The sequence below is a fragment of the Rhinolophus ferrumequinum genome, chromosome 11 (assembly GCF_004115265.2).
Source record: "Rhinolophus ferrumequinum isolate MPI-CBG mRhiFer1 chromosome 11, mRhiFer1_v1.p, whole genome shotgun sequence".
In the NCBI taxonomy this organism is placed as follows: Eukaryota; Metazoa; Chordata; class Mammalia; order Chiroptera; family Rhinolophidae; genus Rhinolophus; species Rhinolophus ferrumequinum.
In genome coordinates, this window is record NC_046294.1 from 40,139,041 (window position 1) to 40,158,611 (window position 19,571).

The 19,571-nt window shown below is 45.0% G+C and overlaps 1 protein-coding gene across 8 annotated transcripts in view; it reads right to left on the minus strand.

Annotated features, from left to right (window-relative positions):
* TEAD1 (TEA domain transcription factor 1) overlaps window positions 1-19,571 on the minus strand; it is a 256,610-nt gene that overhangs the window by 167,681 nt on the left and 69,358 nt on the right. For all 8 annotated transcript variants that reach the window (XM_033119593.1, XM_033119592.1, XM_033119591.1 and 5 more), the window contains one exon: window positions 9,044-9,299. In XM_033119593.1, the coding sequence (XP_032975484.1) occupies window positions 9,044-9,200 (157 nt within the window). In that variant the 5' untranslated portion in view covers window positions 9,201-9,299. The remainder of the gene's footprint in view (window positions 1-9,043; window positions 9,300-19,571) is intronic.

Sequence of the window (19,571 nt, forward strand, 5' to 3'; positions counted from 1 at the left end):
AAAGAACTCCCAAAATGCAACAGTAAAACCATAAATAATCCAATTAGAAAGTGGACAAAAGACATAAACAGATATTTCACGGAAGACAATATACAGATGGCAAATAAGCACATGAAAAGATGTTCAACATCATTAGTCATTAGGGAAATGCAAATTAAAACCACATGAGATATCACCACACACCTATCAGAATGGCTAAAATAAACAGTAGTGACAACACCAAATGCTGGGAGGGGTGCAGAGAATCTAGATTGCAGGTGAAAATGTAAAATGGTACAGCTGCTCTGGAAAATGGTTGAGCGGTCAATTGAAAAAAAAAACCAAAAACCTAAAGGCACAACTATGACATGACCCAGCAATTACACTCCTGGACAATTATTCCTCATAAATGAAAACTTATGTTCACACAAAAACCTGTAAATAAATGGTCTTGGCAGCTTTATTTGTAACCACCAAAAATGAGAATCAGTCCAGATGCCCCTGAAGAGGTGAACAGTTAAACACACTGCGGTACATATATACCAGGGACTACCACTTAATTAGAAGAAAAAAAGTATCGATACGCGGGACATCCTGGATGAATCTTCAAGGAATTACGCTGAATGGAAGAAAAAAAAGCCAATCCCAAAAGGTTACCATACCAGATGATTCCATTATATAAAGTATCTGAAAAGACAGTAGTTTCGAAATAGAAGATCAATTAATGATTGCCAGGAATTAGGGATAAGGTACTGCGAAGCAGGACAGAGGTGGGTATGGTTACGAAAATGGAACGTCAGCAACTGTTGTGGTGTTGGGACTGTTCTATATTCTCACTGTGGTGGTGGATACCTGAACCTACACAGGTGATAACATTGTACAGAACTTAGTGCGCGCGCGCGCGCACACACACGAGTATAAGTAGAATTGGGGGACTCTGAATAAGACCAGTACACTGCTCAGCAATTCTTTTATCCCTGTTCATCCAGATCCCATGCCCCCATAATATCTCTTCTCAGCCTGCTCTCCTTTTCAGAAGCCCACCGCCCACTCAGCCCACATGTCCTTACTCCTTTTCTGCAGAAAGCAATGTGCTCCCTGACCCTCCACCCAGCTGATTATGCATCAGAGTGAAAGAAGGCTCATTCCCTTTCAAGTCTCTTCTGGGTTTTATTCCATCAAATATATCCTCAATTCATAATTTCCCCCCTCTACTAACCAGATGGCTAAGTCTCTCCCTATCCTACAATTAGTCCTCCTTTAATTTTTATGCCCTTCAAGATACCATCTCATGGCTCCTTCCATGCATGGCCAAACGTTCCCTCCTGGTACAGAGGGAGCATAAACTGAGTAAGGTAGTTCATTTCCTGCATTCAAGCCATGCAAGGACTGCTTCAAACGCTGGTCTTACTCTCTGCTCATTTGTTTCTTTTACCAACTCTGAAAATGTGGTCCTGTCCTCCAGCACCCAGGCTTGTAGCTTAGCCCAGGGGCTCTCAAACCTGGCTGATCACCCAAACTACCCAGAATATAGATTCCCAGACCATGTGTAATCAGAGACTCGGACTCAATTGGTTTTCAGTCTGTTTTGTCTTGTGTTGATGTTGTTTTTTAAGCTTCTTCAGAACTCCTGATGATGACGGGCGGGCTTGGGGACCACTGATGCCTCTCCCTTCTTCTTCCCTCTCCCACTCTTCACTCTCCCACTGCCACAGAGACTTTAAAATCCATGCCAGTTTGACCACGAGACACTGTGGGCCTGCATGGGGCAGGCCATTCTCACCCACTCTCACAGCTTTAGGGAGAACTCCTCTGATGGCGAGCCCAAACTACCCCTGCAACGGAGTTCTAGGTACAGACTTCCAGCTCCCTGCAGGTCACCCCATCTGGATGGCCACCCAGTACCACGAGCACATTCCTCTCCTCTCTACAAACCTGCTTCTCCTGTCTACACTCCCCATTCCATGCAATACTCCCACCATCCTCCCTACCACCCAGAAGCAGAACCCTGAAACCATCTTCAACTCCTCCTTCTCTTTCACAAATGATATCCAGTCAGCCAGTCCTGTTGGTTCTATTTCTGGAATGTCCCCACCAACACTGCCAGTACCCTGGTTTAGGCCTCATCCTCTCCCACTGGACTACTGCAAGAGCCACCTAACTTGTGTTCACGCCCTCAGAACTGGCTTCGTAAAACACAGGCTGACTGACTCATGTATTCTCTCCTGAAAAAAATGTCATGGCTTCCCTCTGTCCTCAGAAGGAGCACCAGACACCGTGGCGAGGCATTCCAGGTCCTCCATGATACAGTGCCAGCCCACATTTCCAGGCTCATCCACCATCACCCTCCAGAATACACCCTCATTTCTGAGAGCACCCGAGCTGGGCCCTTTCCGGACTCTGGACCTTTATCGCACTGTTCCCTTAGGCATGAATGCCCTTCCCTTCCCTCTCTCCCCACAGTAGCAATTCTGAACCAGAAATCACCTAATGTTATATGCAAAACTCCCGTAACTACACACACACATGCATTTTTCTGCAGAAAAGATCTACAGCTTTCCAAAGATTCTCAAATGGGTCTATAATCCAAATTAAGTTAATAAAAAACACACACACACACACACCAACTGGCCTTTTCCCACTCAAAGTTAGCTCAGATCACTTCTTTCTGCTTCTCTTCCACTCTGAAATACAGACATATGCATTCCCGTATCATCAATAATCTCACTTTCCACTGCCCTACCACTAAGCTGTGCATGTAATTCTAGCATAGAAAATACTTCCTTCTATGGAAGTACTCAATATAGGAAGTACAGAATATACTTCCTTCTGTGTCACTGCTGTAGACAGTTGTTGTATTGGCTGGCTTGGTTTCAAATGTCAACTCCACCACTTATTTCTATGTGACCCTGAATAAGTAATGTGACCTTGGTGGGACGCAGCTTCCTCAACTGTAAAATGGGGATGATCACAGTACCTACCTGTATCATTAGATTGTTGTAAGGAATAAACAGGTAACTCCTTCTAAAGCAAAGAGAAAGTACCTAGCACATAGTAACTGGTCAAATAGGTCAGCTGTTTTCATTATTTTTGATCTGCTGTCAAAGCACAGTGCATGCCGGCCCTCAATGAAAGATTTAGGAATCCATGTTTTCCTCAATCCCGGGGCACATCCAGCCACTGCTACAACAAAGCATAACTTGGTAATAACATCCATTTCCTTTTGCTCCACCATGACCAATTCTTGAGCCATCCTAATTAACTGTTTTTTTTTACCCAGATTGCACAAGGGCTCACACCTTGTCTATAAAGCTCCACATGGCCCCCACACCCTCCACTTCCCAATCAAAGCGCTGGTGACGTTGGCTTTGCTATTCTCACAGGAACCCAACTATTTCAAAATCCCCCATTACTCATCTGTGCTTAGGACTCTAGAATTAACCCTTGTTCTGCTGCTGTGCCTATTTTGGCAGAAATCTTTCCTACCTCTTGAGCTAACATTTGCCAACACACATAGCAAATATCAGGGTTTCCTCTTTCTCAATCTAGAAAGACAATTAAATATACAAACATCTTTCCTTTTTTTTTTACTTTCTTCCTTTGTTTCTATCTAATTCTTCCAACAGTAGAGGCCCTGGGGCTTAGAAGCTTGTTTATTCACCTTCCTTGGTTTCAACCAATAATTCATGTATGCATATATTCAATAAATATTACTGACACCTTCTATGAGTATGTCCCATCAGACAGCAGGGTGGTGGCCCTGTCTTAAGGAGCTTCCAGCCTGTTCTAAGGGCACAGCTCTTTGTGCTTCCTATTTCTAGCCAATTCACTTGAAATAACGCCCTGAAACACAGATCAGACCAAAAGAGGAAATCAAAGAGGCTACATGGTGTTCACATGGAGAAATGGAAAGAACAAGTTCAGCTCGGACCCCAAGGCTCACTTTCGCAAGGCCTAGAGATACTCTAGGGCTCGGATTATATAGCCATTTCCACATCAGGGCCTCGGGGGTCTCCATAGCCATAGGCCACTTCCTGGTCCTCAAAGATACGTTGGGAAAGTACACTGTCTTCCAAAGGGATGATCCTGCATTTCCTTGACCAGTTCTCTAGATCATATTTCAGTGTCTTTGCCACATGACTAATAGGTGTAGGCAAACCTGCTTGTACACGTTCATTCTGATGTCCCTTGTCAGTGCTGCCACCACCTCACTAAAACGGCCCCCTTCCTTCTTCTTTCTTGTGCTTATATGAAGTAGGCAAAGGGCAGATTCCCCGTCCTGGGCTCCCCTGGCTGGCAGAACTCAGGTCGGCAATTGGGGAGGGCTCGCCCAGAGATGCCCTCCTCCTTACCTTCTCTAGTCCTTACAACTCAGCTCTCTAAGGCGAACCAGAAGGCCTGGCATCCCAGTAAGAAAAGGGCATCCCTGGAGCTGTCGTCATAAGCAAGGACCCTGAAGACATCTGCCCCGAAAAAAAAAGTCATCGCCCAGCAACTGTTCTGCCCAGGCTGCCTGTAGGATCCTAGGGCACCAGAATCTTCCAGACATCTTCCTGGCTACCACCAGGGCCAGCCTTGTGATCTAGGATCCTCCTGCTGTGTCATTTGAGAAGCTTTCTTCCTGCCAGCATTGGGCCAGGTGCCCTGGACAATGGTGGCCAAGAACAGGCTTCAAAAGGCTAAGTGGAAGGTGACCATCTTCAAAGGGCTCTCAGACTTCCCAGAAAGCTCTGGCACACGGCCCTGACCTCAGGTCAGTGTTTCCTGCAAATGAACTTGTGAGGGCTCCATGAGGGCAGGGACCGTGCCTGTCTGGTTCGCTGCTGTATCTCTGACAACCCCGAGCCCAGGGCTGGAATACAGGTGGCGCTCAATACTGACTTCTTGAATTAATGTTGAATGACCTCCACCAAAGAAGCACAGACAGAGGAAAGAGCCCAGGTTTTGGAGTCAGACAAGACCTGGGTTTGAAACTCTCCTGTTCTTCCGTTTATCCTGGTCCCTTTGTGCAAGCCCCTGTACCCCTCTTAGCCCCAACTTCCTCATCTACAAGGTGGGGATCAGATCACCCACCTCAAACTGTTGTTGTGAGCATTGGATGGAAATAATATGTAAAGCCTTTTAACCCAGTCCCTGGCAGGAAGCACTTTTTGGTTTTAGTTCATAAACACTTTTACAGCTCTCACTGTATACCAGGCACTGTTCAAACGTGGGAGGGAGGATCCCAGGTCTCTATTAGTTTGTTTCCTTCTTCTAACAATCCTGTGAAGTAGGATCTAGTTCTATCCCTTTTGCAGTTGAAGGAATGGATGCAGAGGAGGAAAAGCAACTTGCTCAAAGTCTGATGTCTAGAAATCAGGATTCATATCCATTTCAAAGCCCAAGAACTTGAAGTGCTACACTTTTCTGTCTCTAAAGCAAGCAGTGAGTGAATGTTAGCGCCTGTCCCTACCCTGGTTTTGATTATGGGAGAAGATACGTATGTGACCACATTGCCAGACCACGATTTTCAGTTGCAACAGAAACACATCCGGGTATTCCCGTGGTTCGCTCTTTTGCCTTAGTTTAAATTAAGGTCTGCTCCGGTGAAATTCAATCCCAGACAAGTTTGTTGATCAAGAACTTCTCTTCCATCTTGTCCTCCTGCTACCTCCTCAACAACTACTTACCAGAAAAAGAGACACACAGCTATGTATAAATAAGGAAAGGAAAACACAACGAAAAAGAGTGAGCTTGCAAGCTCTCAGGAACAAATTCGAAGAGATCTCCTCCTCTTTCTAGTTATCCCTAAGAACAGCTGCCACACACAGGGTGCCCAAGGCAGAAGTGATGTGTCCACGTGGAGACCAACCACGTACAGTCTCAGCTGCGCCCCAGACCCGAGAGCAGAGAGAAGCCATCTCTTCCAATGGTCCATGCCTCATCGTAAAGAGAGCCTTCCTTTCTTCCCCTCTATAAGACTGCATTTGTCCGACTGCCAACCACGGAGGAAATTTCATTACCAAAATAAATCAGCGCTGCACTTGACCTTGCTTCTCCAATGGCTCAGTGACAATGGCTCAGTCAGGATTAGTGACATCACAATGTACTCTACAAATACTGAGAAATATTGGACTAGCTCCCTCAAGTCAAAAACACTTGCTATTTCACTAAAAGACATTAAATTATCTTGATTTTACTCCATGGAATCCCAAATGCTTTCAGTGTTTTCACTTTAAAAATGCTCAAGAGAAAAAGAGTGCTCTCAGGACCTTAAGCAACCTCGACGCCTGGTCTGGTTTGTGTCCTGATTCACGTATGGTAAGACGGGGAACAGGCCAGAAGCTAAGAAACAGTAGCTCTGGCCCACACTGCTCACATGACTCCATCCCCAAGTGGCTGGGGCCTCACTGTGGAGTCTCCCAACCCAACCTTTTCCTGTCCTCAAAGTAACAAGCAGGTCACAGGAAACTCCAAGGTACCTGGAGCAGTTCCACTTACGGGGTCCAGTCTCCACCTCCCATAACCCAGCAACCACATTTCCCTTTCAAAGTAGCAGTAGAAGCAAAGTTCCTTCCTGTTCTCCAAAGAGAGGGAGTGGAAGGCAATGTTTTTTCCCCAAGGCAGCTGCGTGGAGGTGGGGTGGCTTCAGGGCCACCACAGCAAATGCATCTCCTGCTCCCCCAAATCAGGACACATGACCCTGCAGCTATAATTCCTACTGTTGCTTGCTCAAAAGGATAGCCCCATTCTAAATCAGGTTGGTCACCAACACGGTTAGTAAGTGAAGGCTGACTTAAGGAGAAAAAGAGTCTACCCACCAAGAACACACTCTGAGGAAACATTCAGAATCTGATTACCCTGGGGATTAAAGACACGCTCCCACAACTACCGTCAGGTTTGTCAAGGGACTGATCACTCTTACTGAAGAGCAAGGCCCCAAATCACAGCATCATAACAGAAAAGTCTCAAGGACCCACAAACATCATCTACTTTACCCTCTTTTCTTACAGGGGAGAAAACTGAGACACAGACCCAGTACAGGACTATTCAAGTTCACTATTAGTAGTTGACTCAAATCCGAAACTTCTCACGATTCGATTTCCTAGCCCTCTGCCTCTGATACCCAATTACCAACAAGATCTCTTACGCAATTATTTTCACACACAAAAATATTTTTTTGATGGAGCTACAGGCAAATTGTATATCCATCACAGCTGCTACCTCATAAGTACACTGAACAAAGAAAACAAAATTGGGGTTGAAAAAATTAACTTTTGCTTTGAATTATGAGTTCAGTCCTGAGACCTCGTTCCTAAAGGGACAATGCCTTTCCCAGAATTCCCTAGGAGAAACGAAGGGCTGTAGTTATTCCCAAGCAGGATTTCCAATGCTAGGCCAGTATTTTAGATTATAACAATTTCTGGGTAACAAATGGGAGTTGTACAAGGTAGAGTGGCTCGAAGCCACCTTCACTACTTGTAATAAAATCAGCTTCAAAGATGGCTCAAAGATTAAAGTGCTTTTCTCTGTCTTTCAAATGGGGAGGTTGCATTTTTCAGGTCTGAAGATAAGACCCCGAAAGCAAAGAGCCAGGCTGAGGATCAGGCAGCCTCGGAAAGATACAAACACACAGGAAAATCAAAGGCCCTGAAACTTTCTATCCACAGCAGTTGAGACGTTTCATCTTGAGTCCAATTCACCAGACCCGAAGGAGCTTCTCTGGCTAGAGGATCACACGAGAGCATAAAACAAATGCTGAAGGTTTGGGTTCTCCCCTACCCCAGCCTGTGTGTGTGACACTGACAGGCTGAGAGACTCCAATGCTGCAGAGAGCAAAATTTTCCTTGTTTCCATTACATCATCCAAGTTGGAGAGGAGGAGGGTTGGGGGGGAGGGCACAGCTGGTGGCAGCTGCACTACCATCTGCTTTCTCCTTAGCAGTGTGTGCTAGTTTGAGCTGCAGCCTCCTATGGCGCCTGACAGAGGAGGCTCAGTAGTAAAGGCACAACACCCTATTATGGAAAAGCTCTCAAATTATTTAGAAATAAATCATTCTTGTGATAAGTTAACAACCTCAGGTTGGTTGCTGAGCCGGGTCTCTTTGAGTTTCGGTTATTTGTTTGCATCTCTTTAGAGTCAGCTATAGTACAAACTCTGTCAACTCAATATGCCCAATCAGACAAGTAGAATGTACAAGCAACCACCTGCCATCTGCTTCCCAAAAGGGAAGCAGCCAAAAAGTACAGGTCTACAGCTGGAAGCATTAATGGAAGGAGCGGGGAATACCCAAAGCCCGCATACAAACTCCAGACCACGGATGTGTACGTGCCTCTGCCTTTGGCATCCCAAGCCATCTGGGCAACTGCTCTTGCCCTCTTGGGCTCTCATGGAGTTTCCTGCAGAACACACCGCCAGGTGTCCCCTTATAGAAGGGGAGACAGGTGCGAATGGCCTGGGGGGAGGGGTTGATGCCTTGTCTGTCTTTCAACTACAAACTGGCAACAAAGCAGCAAACTGGCTGATCGAGCCACGCACGTGTTTCACCTGGCCTGTCCAAGGTTGTGTTAAAAAAAAAAAAAGTGCTGGCTTTTAAAAAATGAGTAGATTTCCTATATAAACATCTAAGATTGCTAGCTCTTCTTGGGAAAAAGACTATATATACACATCGATCAAGAGATTTGGCAGCACCAGGCCCCCATTTCTGCGTGGCCCCAGTCCGTTACCTGTAGCTAAGCGGCAGCGCTTCCTCTCAACTGGGCACGCACTCTCAAGAAGTAGTCCCCGCATTAATGTCTGCATATGCCACTGCAACTATCTACGTTCCTACCTGGACCTTCAAAGCTTTTGCTATAATGCCACTGAGCACGGAGAAGGAGAAGAAACCCCAGGGAATGATTTCCCAATGGTCCTTCAGTGACTCTCCTCTGTAGTTGCGCTGTAGTCTGTTGGATGGCCAACTACGATTCTACGAAGCTCATTCAACACGACATAATGACTGGATGTCAGTAGAAGGCGAGCTGTAATGACCTTTTACTACAAAAGCAGGTGGCAGCATTTCAAAGGAGCATACCAAACCACTTACCATACATCTTGCCTTCGTCTGATAAGATGATTTTCCTCCTCCCACATGGTGGATAGATAGCCAAGGCTTCCTGAAAGCTCTGCTCAATATCAGGGCTCCAGACCCCTTCTGCATCGTTGTCAATTGGCTTATCTGCAGAGTCACTCATCCTTTCCATGTTTTCGGCAGGGCTCTCACTGCCGCTCCAGCTGCTGGGCTCAATTTTGGCGGTTGGATTTTCCAAGCCGAAGCCTGGAGCCTTTTCAAGAAAATAAACCTAAGAGAGAAATCAAAAGATAGTGTGATAAGGACGAGGTAGCCACCAACATACTGCGACTGCTCTTGGTAGTTTCATTGTACATTATTCCGTCGGCAGCTTTGCTTGGAGAGCAACTCCTACCAGAAAATATGGAATTTTCAGATCCAAGGGGCTTTTGTTCTTTATGTATCATGCTATACAGAAATGCAATCATCTCAATACAGAAATGCAAAGGCAGATAGAAGCTGGACAATCTTCACGGAGGAGAGAGGAAGTTTTCATCCAAAAATGGTACACATGTTCACAGTGAATCATACAAAACATTTACCCAGCGCCTTCTTCTACGAGGAGCACTTTGCTCAACGATAATCAAATCTCCACAGCAGTGCAAGTTGTTTAAATTAAAATAAAGTAAAACAAAAGATGTCTGCCTCACTGTGGCAACTGACATGAGAACTCGGAAATGTTAAACCATTCCAGTATTTGTTACTGAGATCACCTGGATGCAAGATGGTGGCAGCACGGAGGAATGAAGGAGGGCGATTATTTTGTTATCACAAATACACTCCTGAGTCAGCTATGCCAGTTGACCTGGACCTGCCAGTCCCAAGCATTTCTCTGTGGGACTTTGACACTGTACAGTCAGGTCACGTTGCCACTCTCAGCTTCTGGACTGTAACCTTGAAGCAGAGACCAAGTTGTCCCCATTCCTGCCTTCTCTGCAACAGCTACAAGTGGCCAGGACATTTGCAGAAAGAAATGTTTTACACCTATATGGGCACTTTACCCGGTAACCTACTCAGAATTCCTGATCATAAGAAAATCGTGGGGAAGACTTTCATGTATTTCTCTGTAGCACTGAGATTACAGAACCAAAAGAAATCTTTCTCCAAGATATAGTCCCCTTAAATTATGCATGAAACCTATGGTCTTAAAGAGATAAGCTTTCCAAACAAATGTCAAACGGGCACAAACACCAATGTGAAAACGATCTAATCCAATACCCCATGCTGTCCACACACTAACATATCAATATTCCTTTGTTGAAAAGGCATCAGATCATTAATTCAAAGCCTTCTCCAAAAAGGAGAAGAACTGCTCCTGCGCACTGATGGAAGAGGGGAGGCAGAGGGCCGGAGTAGGGATGGCTCAGTGAGACCACCACTCCCCACTGTCTGCCCATCGAGTCTGTACAACATTACAACAGAGGCAGCCAGGAGGGGAGCAGGTGCTGGCGGCCTCACCAGGCACCAGGGACCGCTCTGTGTTCCAGTGCAGTCACCTGAGATCAAGCAGCCTGTCTTCTTTCCTTCTCCCTCCCAATTGTATCCCTTTCCCCTGCCCTCCCCCACTGGTGTGTATCAACAGATCCCAGGAGCAGAAACTCTGGGGCACGTGAACATTACACAATTAATGGTATAAATAGTGGGTACTTTTGGCTGCGTACCCTGACAGATTTTTACATTTGGCAGCACCTGGATAAAAGAAACCCTCAGGTTGTCTGCCTTTAAATGCTGCCACGGATCCATCATTCAAAGAACCTGTCAGCAAAATATTTACTACTTCTTACCAACACATGTACATTGACACAGGACTTTAAAAACTGCCAAATGTTGAGGTATAAATTATGACACCAGAAAGGGTGTTCATCTGACCCCCAGCTGAACCGTGCGATGCCTGCAGTGTGGGCCTTTTGAATTCTCAAATTATTACATTTTTTGTTGGGATCTAAGAGTCTTATAAAACTCAAGCTGTACTCTCCCCTAGAGTCTGTTCTCCAAAGTGGTTCACTGCAGAAATTATGAGAAAACAAGTGAATGCTCTGAGAGCAGTGGCTAGTCTACCTTCTCTCTCTCCACCTTCCCCAAAAGAAATCAAAACAATAGACACATACAAAAATACAGGCCAGTCCTGGAGCTCTGGGCAGCTCAGAGCAGTATGAATTCACTCCAGGGAGCCACATTTTAAGATAAACAGTGGAGGTCCCCAGCACGCAACCGCTATGGTTGAGGGATGGAATCCAGGACAGTAAGGGCCAGCTGAAGGGACCACGGGAGCTTTACTTGCCTAAAAAGAATATTACCATCTAACTGGAAGCTTTCGAGTCTCCAGACGAAAACACACCAAAACCTCCTAATTCAATGTGTAAGTTCCCTCTGACACGTCTCACTGACTGGCCATACGTTCTATGCTTGGCCGTCACCGATGACAAGGAACCCTTACCTCCCCCGATACCAACTCCTTTGCACTAACGTGCTGAAATTCTTCCATCTCTTAGGCGAAAACCCATGCCCTGGTTACCTTCCATCCACCCATCCTATCCATGCAGGAGCAAATCTCTCCCCAAAACACCCACTTAGGTATGACAGGCGCAGCCCCTGGGCTCCTGACTGTCTCCTAGACTAGACATAATTCACATCCCCCTTGCCCAGCCCTCACGAACACATCCCAGTTTGTCCACAACCCTCAATAAATGACACTCAGAGGTGGACTGACTGTATGATCCATAAAACCTCCAAGCTCCCACACTCCAAGTGCTGTTTCTGAATTCCCTCTCTTGTGCAATTGGTTTAGGAGCTAAACGCAGAAGTTTATATTTATTCCTATTAAATTCCATTATTTTTAGCCGGAGCCCGTGGCTCAAAGCTGGTAAGAGCTTTCTGAATTATAACCACCATGCTTAGTGTCCTTAGACATTAGAGAATCTCTGAAAAGCCATCTGTCACATGGAGAGAGTGTAAACCCATTCTGTGGAAGTTCTAAGATTCTAGATCAACATAAGAAAAAATTTCCTGCTAATTCAACCAGTGGGAGACTGCCTTCAAGACGAACAGCAGAGTCTTGCAGACGACCCTTTCAAGTTACCTCTACAGCCAGGGTCACAAGCTCTTGGTTGTTCGGGGAATGCAGTACTAGCTAGCATTCATCGACCCATCTACTTAGTAAGCACAGGCACTGTTCTGTTCTAAATGCTCACATGTTTTTATTCATTTACAGCAAAGGGAAGAACTCTGTGTCCAGGCTCTTGCAATTTGGTCAACTGGAGCTTAGCAGGATGGAATTACCTACTCTGGACAAGGGCCAGGACACAACCCCAGAAGCTACCAGATACATAATCCACAGAGTTATACAGACCCTTGGTTTTACAACCCAATTGTAAGATGAGGCCCTGTGTGGGCAGAGAGTTTCCGATCACAAGATTGGGGCTGGCTGAGAAAAGCTCCCCCCGCCCCCGTACTGGATACCGAAATAACCATTCTGGCATTCCTTCCCTCAGGTCCTTCCAGCCCAGCTCAAAATCCACCTCATCCTGGAAACTGTCCTTGTAGCTATCTAGTGGCTCAGAGTATCAGCCACACATTAGGAGTGTCCTGAAAATGTGTGGAATTGGTTAACTACCACGCAATCTACCTGGTTTCCAAATACGTAGCAAGAATCACCTGCTTATTGCCAACAATACGATCTAATCGAGTGAATTATGCATAGAATATCTGTGTCTGAAGAGCTGATGCCCTCACCTCCTCATCCATCCTTTGAGCAAAGGAGTTAACTTTCAGTAAATTCACTAAATGAGGAACAACATAGAATTGTGGTGGGAGGGGGACATGATACGAAGGCTCAAACTGATCTGGGTCCCAGACCTGGCCTGCCCACTAACCATGCAGTCCAGACTAACGTCGTTAATCTCTCAGAAGCTCAGGTTTTATTTGTAAAAGTGGAGATAATAAATTCAATTCAATCCCAATACAGAAAAATCACTAAGGGGTGAATGGACTCTACTCCACAGGCTGCCGTAAAGATTTAGAGATAATGAGCGAAGGTGCTGTCATCTGTAGAACCACGACCAGATGTTCATTTGTTTTCAAGTCCATCATTTCTAGACAGTGGTATGTACCTTGTGATGCCCAATTTCCTACTGCTAATGGGATGCTGCAGAAATGAAGGGACTTCCCTAATGGTCCCGTTTGGGAAATAAATTTACAAAGGATCCTCTGTCTTAAGGTCTTGCGGTGACTAGACAGAAAATTTAAATTGATAAACAAACACTTTTACTTCTAACACTCATCTAAATCTAAACTTACATTCACAGGGTCAATAACTTTCCTATTCTAGTTTGGTTCAGGGGAATAATCCCCAACCTAAATGAATGCCTAAAATGAAAGAGAGAAGGGAATTCTTGTTTGCTAAAAATATACTGTGTATCATGTAGCGCCCTGTGTGCTTCAGTTTCCATCATTAACATTTTTTTTCTACAAGTGCCTTTTTTTTCCTGAAACTATTCCTACCCACACCATAATAAATTCCAAAAAGAACTATTATTGGAGACCCAAATATTCCTGCTAAGTGCCCCAATAGCCATACTCCCTACATGGATTGTCCTTTTACAATTACCCACGGACACTTCCAGCAGGGTAGCATGAGTACAGTGGAATGACATCATTTGTATACTCGACCAATACGCATTAATACTAGCGCCTGGGGGAAGAAGGGAGTGAGAAAGTCAAATAAAGGTGCTTCTAACACCAACTCTATTCAAGGAATGTACGAGTACATACAGAGGATATGACATAGGACACAGGAATCTGCTGCTCCTTTCATCTGAGTTCCTACGGGGCTCTCGTAATGTAATCATCTCACCCACTTATGGATGATTTAAGAGCTCTTAAATAAAAGAGTTAGTTTTAACTAACCCTCATGATTAATAAAACACCACTGATCATGAAGGTCACAAAAAAAGCCATACCACTTGTTTTAGCCAATGACTTAATACTCTATGAGGCAAGAGGAAAAGAGCTGGACTAGAAGTTAGGACTCTGTCTCCACCTCAGCAACCCAGGACCACATGATACTTATAGCCCGTTGCCTCAGTTTCCATCATTAACTCTGAATGAGGCCAACTCAGTCATTCATCAACTTGTGTTCCCACAGACTCTACCAATAATAGAACTTAGTAAGTTGGTTTCCTATTGCCCCCCTCTATCCACACCCCAGTGTCCTGAGGGCAGGGACTGTTACACTCACCACCGTATCCCCAGTACTAGCATAATAAATACTGACATAATAAATACTCACAGAAAGAAAGACTAAACCAACAACCAGATGACAGGAACATTCTTTGATAACAACATGACTGAACTTATCATCAAGCTTTCCGTGAGAAGGGACTGAGTTTCAGCTCCCTTTCCATTCCTCACCCTGACTCTGGCCAAGGTCTAATGAGTGGTAAGAGCCCAAAGGATGTCACCAAATTAGGAAGATCTAAGACGGCAGACTTAAGCCGGCAGTTTGGATAACCAAGAATTGGCTGTCTGATCCAATTTCTTATTTACTAATCATGATTACTGACAACCAAAAGTCCTTCAGTATTAAAGGGACAAATATCGTTTGGGTCCCCTAGAAGGTAAACTTCTTCTATCACAAACAAACCTTATTTTGAGATACAATATTGTAAAAGAAGCAGAAGGTGACAGCTCTAAGAAAAACCATACAAGAGGCAAAGTAGTGAGGAGGTAAAGACCAGAAGCCAAAGAAGTGGCCAAAGAAGAAATTCAAAGACTTGAAAAATGGTAGCAAAGCAAATTTGAGTGAGTTGGTGAATGAAAAAGGCAACATATAGGGAGTGGCACTGAGAAGAAAGCTAAGAAAAAAGCTTTCTAAGCACTCAGGAGAATGTGGAAGTAGACACAGGTGGGTGCCATTTTAGTGTTTAAAAAAAGAGAATCACATAGTTGGAATGGTATTTGCAGTAGACAATTCAACCAAGCATGTGATGGTTCAAAGGTCACTGAGATCTTAGTGAAAGTCCAAATTTTTCTCAAGAGAAAAACTGCCCTCCAACAAAAAGGGTAGGAAAAGGGGGGCTTTACTTCCAAAGTGAAGTGGTACATGAAATCCAAAGCCAACCACCTCCCAACCACGTTTCAAGCACTGTATTTGAAGCTTTCACCTATAGGATCTTATTTAATCATTGTGCTACCCTCATTGGGTATTATCCCCACCTTATGAGGTCCAGAGGCCTAAAGAAGTTGGCCAAAGCCAAATACTTAACAGAATTTGAATGTAAGAATCATTTGTCCTGAGAGAATGTACATTCCATGGGACTCTCAGACACACTACACCCTTACTAGACAGTAGGCTGGAGGCTGGATTTCACAGGGAGAGAATGTAGGCAGCGCTCTATCCTCAGCTCTGTCCATGACCGACACCACCAAGCAGTCTAATTAATTCCTAATGAATACTGACGATACTGACTCACCTCCCTGGGTAGTTGGGAGGAATGTCAGGCACTAATGATGGTTAATCGCTTTTGCATATGTAAAGTGGGGCAAGTTATTATTTTCCTACCATTTCAGATACTAGCCAAACTTGCTAACAAGTGGCTTGAGAAATACAGGTGAAGATCAGCAGCCTGATTTTGAAGGCAGCCTCCAGAGAGGTGGAACTGTACAACGTAAGTCATTGTCAAAGAGAGAGCAGAACTTTCAGGGAATGCTGACACCGAGAATTGAGGCCACATCTGCCAGTGGGCTTTGGTGTCACATCCTCCAATTGCCAACAGGTTCCCTCAAATTTCAGCAAGAAGGAATGGATAATTAGTCCTTCTCATTTTCACAAATCACTTCCATATCAACAGGATCCATCAACAAGCCAAGGCCCTGATGCTGGGCCCCCCATTAGAAGGCTTAGCATTGCCTTCCTGAGATTCCCTGATTAATTCTCAGCCCTAAGTACTTGCCCAGGTGACAGCTCAAGAAAGGCTTTGATTGACTTCATGCTATGCAGCCCTGTAGTACCAGCCTTTAGGGGAATCACCTTTCCCATCCCCTTAATGAATCTGTCAGCCTTTGAGAACAGAAATTCGTGCCTCTTCCTTTCCCCCATCACCACCACCCGTCAAGCTAATCACCGCTCTCCTTCATGAGTAGACTCCACCAAAAGGACATGGCCCTAGACTCAGGTCCAGACATTCTGTCCCATCTGACCATTCCAAAGTGAAGGTCTGACATTAAAACAGTACACTTATGCAGGAAGCATGTGTTGGATGACATGACTTGCAGCCTGAGTCACGGATCCCTGGGAATTGGACAATTTAACCTCAGGAAATATATTTCAAACCCGGAAACTGAAGCTTTTTTCCTGCTCTATGAGGAAAAAAAATGCCCCAAGAGTTAGCAGTAAATAGCTGTCAGTAAGCATTTCAAAAGGAAACCGTGTAAGCCCTTTCTCAGCTATAACAGTCAAAGAAGGCCGCACAATTAACTCCCCAGTTCCAACGGGTCTGTAGATTGAACATACATGAGGAAGACTCACCAATGATATTGCTGACTAAAAACAAAAAACAAAACAAAACAAATACCAAGAAAATGATACTCTTTAGTCACTAAGTTGTGGATACCATCACTTTCTTAGTTGCTAAGAGTCACCACCAGATTATCACGATGCCTTGGCATTTTAAATGACAATTAGTACAAATTCAAAATCAAAAGTAGGCAGTTCATATCTTAAATGATATCAACACGCAAGATAAATACATACAATGCGTTTGGCCAAACCTTAAGACAAGCATTTCAAGAAGGTCCATCTCGGCCCCAGGCCTGAAGGAATGCCTACAAATGGGCCTCATACAATGCGAACGCTGGTTCCCTGGGTGGCAAGTCTATGGGTGGTGCCTGGGGTGTCATCCTTCTTACAAAAGGACAGTGGAGACTAACTCAATGTTTCACAGCTTATTGCGGGCCAACTTAATGATATGTTGGCTCTGGACTGACTCTGAGTCCCAGCAGCTCATCTGTCCAGATGCAGCTCCTTTGGCTGATTCGGAATTCTAATTCTGCTGCATCAGAAAAGGCCCTCTCTGCTCCACGTACCGCGATTCCCTGAAAATAAGACCTAGCCGGACCATCAGCTCTAATGCGCCTTTTGGAGCAAAAATTAATATAAGACCTGGTTTTATATTATAGTAAAATAAGACCGGGTCTTATATTAATTTTTGCTCCAAAAGACACATTAGGGCTGATGGTCCAGCTAGGTCTTATTTTCGGGGAAATGCGGTGCACGTAGAGAAATGGTCCTGGATCTCTTTCTCCAGCTTCTATGACTTAGGATGCTTCTCTCATTGTGGCCATTCCCCCATCTACCCTAGACAGCATGCTGGGGTACAGAAGCAACAGGCAAATCCACAATTTACTTCTGATTGGCTAATAAGCTCATCAATAAGGCAAACTGGCACCATGATGGTATTTGAAAGTGCTGCAATGTGAAGACCAAGTCCTGCTCTGGTTCTTGCACTACACGCACAAAGGCTCCCTAAAGACCGAATGATCTACATCGATCTATCTCATCAGCAATCGCCTCAGACGATCCAAAATCTAGGCTCCAGCAAGTCCAGAAGGAAAAACCTCCTGTTTCCTGTCAACTTAGGGTGACTGAGAACACAATTCATCACAACACACTTGGTCCCTTTCCATCACCTCAACCATCAGAAATCAGAGTATCACTTTTGTGTGTGGGTACTGGGTCGGGCCTATCTGCCTCTAAATACACATGTCTAATGGATCTAAACATATGGATCCTGACATACTACCCAAGTCATTCAGGATTGTTTTTTGAGTCCCAAAACATGATCATGAAACTCCGTGGGAGCACACATAGAGCTTGGGTGACCAGTAGGACCGAGACAGGGGCATGTAGCATTAACCCAGGACAAAAGTGAGACAACACAGAACAACAGAGAGAACTGACCTGTTTGTTCCAGTACCTTTCTGATTCCAGTTACCTTAGAGAAAGTCTATTCCAGGAGCTCTGAACAACTGCTTTTATTGACTTATGCTTTTATGTGATGCCATGAGCATACTAAGAAACATCCCGTTAGTCACTGGATTTTCCACAAGGATGGTGGGGTATCCATTGCCACATTAAGATTGCTCTTCACAAAGACCCCAAAGGAAAGTTCAATAAGAAACAAAACGCCGTGTGCTTTTTACCTTGTGGTCAGCTGGCTAGGCCTGGGCTCTCCTCAGTGGCTGCGAAGGAGCACTGAGCCGCACCGGCAGGCCCCCTCAGAGAAAGCACGGAGGCTATCTTGGTCGGCAAGTGTGGTTTCATTCTTAAACCCACTTTAGGTCCCTACCTCTAGTCCCTTCTTTTTCTTCCTTCTTTTCCCCACTTTTAATGTGTGCTACTTTACAGCCTGGCAAGCTGCCTTAAGTTCATTGTGAAACAAGACAGGGCAGAAACACGAATGGGGAAATTATTTCTGTTTTATCATGCCCCCCCCACCATGTGCCAGGCACTAGAGCTATGAAATAAATGTGTTACCCGCCCTGCCCTCGAGGAGCACCCTTCCAGCGAGGAGACAGGTAAGTAAGCTGTCCTTCAAGACTTCAAGCCCCTTGGGTGGGAAGCCTGGCCTGCCCTCTCCCCCACTCCCTCCTCAGAACTCCTGCAGGTAGCACCTTTGCTCACGCACCGCACAGGAATGATTCGTTCACGTGTCTATCACCCTCGTGGGTTTGTGAGATCCACGCCTTTACTCATTTTTCGATCCTGGGTGCTTAACAGGATGTCATCGGAAATGCTCCCCCAAAGTAATGCTTGAATAGATGCCTAAAATAGTGAGTCCGTGGGTGAATAAATGAACAACTAAATGAATGTAAGATGACAAAGTAGGAATAAACAAAGTGCCGTTGGAACACAGAAATAGGAGTCGATTCGGTGTCTCGGGTCAACACGAGCCTCAGGGAGGTGACGTTTAGGCTGGTCTTGAAGCCTGAGTAGGACTCACCAGGCTAATTACCAGAAAAGCACAGGGAGGCCTGTTCAGAAAAGATGTCCATGGAGGAGAAGTGGTGAAGAAAGGGCAAAGTAAGAAAGCGGAAAGGTCGGGGTAGAGACTGGAAAAGTAAGCTCAGTGAGATGGCAAGGGGCCTCCCACACTGTGACAAAAGGTTTGGACTGTTTCATACAAAGGCAACAAGGAATTAGGGGGTGAAGAACAAGTAATTTCCTAAAGTTGGAATCAGAATTTTTTAATCAAAAGCATTTTCAGTGTGGCCCAAGGCCAGAACAGTTCTCTAGATAAATTCAAGTGTTATAATGTGGCACATCCCTTAAGCATTTCCAATTTATAAAGGCGTTTTAATGCACCATAACATAATGACGGTTTATAAAGGTGTGCTTGTTTAAACAGCCCAGAGCCACAGGATTAACTGTTAGGTACCAAGACTCGCAGCTCTTCCAGTAAACACTCATCGGACTTTATCTTCAAGCACTCTGCATTATTTCCCCGGT